This window comes from Psammomys obesus, unplaced genomic scaffold (assembly GCF_907164565.1).
Source record: "Psammomys obesus unplaced genomic scaffold, mPsaObe1.curated_primary_1811, whole genome shotgun sequence".
NCBI lineage: Eukaryota > Metazoa > Chordata > Mammalia > Rodentia > Muridae > Psammomys > Psammomys obesus.
Window position 1 is genome coordinate 1,205,411 of NW_026596356.1, and position 5,426 is coordinate 1,210,836.

The 5,426-nt window shown below is 40.5% G+C and overlaps 1 protein-coding gene across 1 annotated transcript; it reads right to left on the reverse strand.

Annotated features, from left to right (window-relative positions):
- Positions 1–1,293: 1,293 nt before the first annotated feature.
- LOC129669289 (olfactory receptor 2D3-like) lies at positions 1,294–2,280 on the reverse strand. The gene has a single exon (XM_055597452.1). The coding sequence runs from the start codon at positions 2,236–2,238 to the stop codon at positions 1,294–1,296; it is 945 nt and encodes a 314-aa protein (XP_055453427.1). The 5' UTR covers positions 2,239–2,280.
- Between the last annotated feature and the right edge of the window lie 3,146 nt (positions 2,281–5,426).

A 5,426-nucleotide genomic window follows, 5' to 3' on the forward strand; every position in this document is an offset into this window, starting at 1 on the left:
ATAAGTCAACGTAGGTCTAACATAACACTTCCTGAGGAAAGTCAGTTCTACTGCGGGGCTGGCCGGGCTGCTGAAACAAGTACTGGACACTACAACAGCATGAGCCATTCTAGGTTTATTATGGTTGGATTTGATGGCTGTTGAGTTCTGCTGTTTTTTCTGATAATCTAAACTTACACAAAATTTGAAACGCTTATTTAAATTCTTTTCTTTCTTTTTAGGAGCTTTAGGAGAGGACATAATGAGCTAGCAAGTATTACCACCTTGGGTCCTTTTCACATATTGAGGTACTCTTGGCATAAATGACCCCTGTCTTTATGACTCTTTTGAATATTTTGATTATTTTAATCATTGTTTATTCCAAGGCTTTTACAGCTGAAACATTTAAAAATTTTCAATGTTCTTGATGTTGGAATCAACATCAACTAAGTTCTATTGTAATCATCTTCATCCCTCTTTCTTTCTCCTTCCCTCCTTCCCTCTTTCCCCACTTCTTTCCCTCCCTCTATGCATGCTAGGTAAATGCTCTACCACAGAGCCATATTCCAAGGACTCTTTAAAATAAAACAGGTCTCAATGAGTTTTCCAGGCAGACTTTGAATTTGAGATCCCCTGCCTCAGCTTCTCAGGTAGCTGAGTGTATTAGCTAGGTTTTCTAATGCTGTGATGAAAAACTGTAACCAAAAGAAATTTGGGAAGGAAAGGATGTATTTGGCTAAAATATCCTGAATCACAGATCACTGAAGAAAGTCAAGGTGAAAATTCAAAATGGAACAAAACATGGAGGCAGGAACTAATGCAGAGGCCATGGAGGAGTGCTGCTTACTGACTTGCTCTTCTTGACTTGCTTAGCCTGTTTCCTTACAGATCACATGACCACCAGCCCAGGGGATACCCACATTAACAGTGAGCTGGGCCATCCCATATCACTAATTAAGAAAATTCTATACATGTTTGCCTACAGCCAGGCCTTACAGAGGCAATTTCTCAGCAGGAGCTTGTGCCAAGTTGACACAATGGGATTTGGGGCCTGTGACAACATATTTGGCTGTGATTATGCCTAAAACAGGTCCATGGCAGATGAGTTAACTATGCCTCCATTGAAATAGCACCTCCCACCTTGCATAATAGAAAAAGTTTAACGCAACCTTTGTCCTCTGCGGTGTGCTCTGGCTTAGCGTGGTCATCATTTGCACAGGGTGTTCTTCCTGAAATGAATTAATTAATAGTTGCCATGCAAAATCCTACTCCATTTCAAAGACGTTACTGTGGTGATAAACCCAGACCCACAGGTCACTGCTTCTGAAAAAAGGTAATTCTTGCAGCTAGTCTCCTGAAGGCACTTTTGACATCCTTGTTCCTCAGGCTATAAATTATGGGGTTTAGCATTGGGGTCACCACTGTATAGAACACAGATAATACCTTATCCCGCTTCTTCGTGGTTTTGGTGTTAGGCTGCATATAGTTGACTATCCCAGACCCATAGAACAAGACAACAACTACTAGGTGGGAACCACAGGTTGAAAAAACCTTAAGTCTCCCTTCACCAGACTGTATTTGGATCACAGTGGCAATGATGTTCCCGTAGGAGATGAGGATGAGGGAGACCGGTGCTAGAAGGATTACTATGCCCATTGCAAAGATGGCCATTTCTGTGCTGTAAGTGTCTGCTGACGCCACCTTCAGGAGGGCAGGAAGTTCACAGAAGTAATGGCTGACTGTGTTCTGCCCTCGATAGGGAAGACAAAAAGCAACAGTAATGTCTATCATGGATACTAGGATGCCACTGGCCCAGGACCCTAGGGCCAAGAGGAGGCATAGTTGTTGGGTCATGATGGTGGAGTAGTGCAGGGGTTTGCACACAGCCACGTACCGGTCATAGGACATCACTGCCAGCAGAGCACACTCTGTGCAGCCAATCGGAAGGGTGGCAATTACCTGTGTCACACAGCCCCAAAAAGAAATTGATTTCCTCTTTGCCAGGAAGTGGGACAACATTTGAGGAACAATGCTATTCGAGAGACAGAGATCTGCAAAAGACAGGTTTCTAAGAAAAAAGTACATTGGGGTGTGAAGTCGGGAATCCATAAGGATGAGGATAATGATGAGCAGGTTTCCAAGTACAGTCAGCACATAAATGATGAGGAAAAGAACAAACAGAAGGATCTGAGTCTGGGCATCTTGTGAAAAACCCAGTAACAAAAACTCATCCACAAAGGTCTGGTTTTCTGTTCCCATTGAGGTTTACACTTGTTTACCTGTTTTCGGCAAACAACAAGAACACAGTGTCATTGGGTTCATGACATTAAATGCTGAAAAAGGGGTGCATATTAAAAGGACATCTAACTCGATATTTTTAGGAATTTGTATTTTCTATCTAACATGTTTTAATTAATACGTGTGATTTTTTTATTCTATTTATTTGCTTATATTTTACATCAACTTTACACACACACACACACCAAAATCTTTCTTATAAACACTGCTGGGTTTTTTTTAAGAGCTAAAATACAATATATTTTAAAGTCTTCCCTGGGAGTGCTGGAAATATGGCTAAAAATTTAGAAGTACTGGCTGCTTTTCCAGAACACCCAGTTTCAATTCTCAGCACCCACATGGCAGCTTATCAGTATCTTTACATCTAGATTGAGAGAATATGATGCCTTCCCTGGTCTCTGCAATCACTAGGCACAGACATAAATGTAGACTGAAACCACTCATAAACATTAAAAAAAGTTAAAGTCTCCCTGGATAGTTTAGATATGAAGGTTAAATTTTATATATGTCAAAGAAGTTAAAATTGTTATAAAGCCTAGTCAGCATAACTACATGTAAAACAATGAAGAAAATATAAAAGTCAGCATAACTACATCTAAAACAATGAAGAAAATATAAACTGTGCTTGTGGCATATGTGCAAAGGGGTCTGTGAAATAACACTATGACAGGTTAGAAGATAGAACCACAAAACCAAACTCCAGGGAGAGGCTAGATAAATGTCAACTATGACAGTCAGCTCATGTGAATATTATAAAAATTAAGTTTGAAAAAGGGTCAAATAGAAGGAAAGGAGGACCTCCCCTATCAGTGGACTAGTGGAGGGGCATAAGGGGTGAAGAGGGAAAGAGGGTGGGATTGGGAAGAGGAAGGGAGCCACATCTGGGATACAAATTGAATAAATTGTAATTGATGATAATTTTAAAAAATGATGGTCCAAAAGATGAAATTTTGCAAATATTTAACATTTCAAATACTAAGATGTTATTAATTTATTTACATTGTAGTAGTTCAGATAATAGCAGTTCAGACAATAGTAGTTCAGATAATCTCATGAAATTAATTAGGAATCAAAGTCATATTCCCATGGCCCATATCAATAGTTCAAGCATGGGGACACATATGTGTAATCCCAGCATTGTGGAAGCAGAAAAAGGCAGATCTCTGGGGCTCACTTGCCACCCAGTCTTATCTACTTGGCCAGTTCCAAGCCAATGTATATCAGAGATCCTTTTGTTTCTGCCTCCACAGTGCAGGAATTACAAGCCCATGTCGCCACATCGGACTTAAATTTTAATGTGTTCTGGGGACTGAACTTAGGTCTTTATGCTTCCAAGGCAAGCATTTATTTTTTGACTGATATATTTCCCCCACCTGGAAAAAAAAATTTAACAAGAATGTCACAGAAGAAATTCAAATGACAAATAACTCATCATCTAAAGAATCTACTTACCCTCACTTAGAACCATACAACTGAAAAAAAATGAAGCAATGGATAGCTGTTCTTTCTAGTATTAGGTTGGCAGAGGTAAATGAAGTCATGCACTGGAATATAGACAGGAGTGTTTATAAAATATCCCTCAAAGGTAATTGGAAATGTAAGAAAGTATAAAATGAATGTACCTTTAGAAAAGATCATATGGAGCGAGGTAACCCAGGCCCAGGAAAGACAATCTTTGCATGTTTCTCTCACCTGAGGTTCCCACTCCATCTCATTAGATGTGAGTACATAATCAAGAGTAACTGCAGAAACCAGGAAAAATTAAATGGGACCATTCAGGGGTGGGTGTGTAAGCAAAGGAGAGTGGAATAAGGGTTGAGCATCACTGATTTGAAGGAGAAATGGAAAAAACAATGGTGCTCTAATTAGTAAGAAGGAGGGAGATACAGAAAAAAAGGTGGGGGAAATAACAGGATGTCTGAAAGAATCATAAATCATACTACAAACTGTTTCCCAAAAATATCTATGATATATGTAATTCAGTGTATAAATATGCATATATAGTTTAAATAAAAACGTCTTTTCTGAAAATGTTCCCCCAAAGCTAGAACCCACCTAACAGAAATCCCAACGCCAGGCATGAGAAGCGCTCTTTTGGTCAAGCTTGTCCAAGAAACCTCCAAAACCTTGGAAGAGATTGCTGTTGCCCTTGGTCGCTACCCCACCTCCTGGAGCTGGAAGATGAATCCCTACTGCAAAACACACCATGTGCTTTGGACTCAGAGCCCAGAAGCCCAGAGCTGGATCTAAACTTAGAGCCTCCCCAGCAACAAGGAGTAGCTTTCACGGTACTAGAGGCACCAGGCAAGTTTCCAAAGGACAGAAACCACCAACAGTCCTACCTAGCTATGATGTCAACGAACCACAACCATAACTGGCGACAGTAACGCAAAAGCTGCTGCACTGGCACATACCTGAGTGGTAACCATCGGTCCTCTCAATGGACTTGATGCCTGCTCAACAGAGGGAAATTATGCCTGGTACTAGAAACCTAGCTGGTTACCTAGGACTAGCGAAATCTTAGGTCTTGGTGGCACACTACAAGTACTACCACCACTTTACCAAACCAGCATAATCCCTAACTACATCCTAAATACTTGTCTTTACACCCAAAGACACCTGTAGTTCTCACCATTCACCAAGGAAACTTCTCTTTGCCTCAGGTGGAGACTATTATGGAAAACCACAGCTGATCAAATGCAGAGGCACAGAGCCTCAGTGGAAATGTCTACAAAACAACTTCTGAACCCAAGGATCAGGGATCATTGCAGAAGAGGGAGAGAAAGACTGTAAGAACCACAGAAAGAGTTTGCTGTGAGATTTTTATCACCTAGAAATGTCAGAAGCCACGCCCATGAAGTCTCACTAACATGGCTGCCTAAACATGACCTGAATAAGGCAGGTCACCAATAGACATGCTGACATGGAAAGGGAAAACTCAAGAGACCTCAGCTTTAAACAAAGAACTACAGGAAGCTAAGGAATGCTGATTGTGGGAGAAATGGTCTTCCCCAGAGAACAGCACATACATTTGCTATCCAACACCAAATGATCAGCCTTGAAACAAATACATCATAAGTAACATTACGTGACTAATAAAGTTGCATGTATTTGTACATATATATGCCTATATGTACATGCATATATAT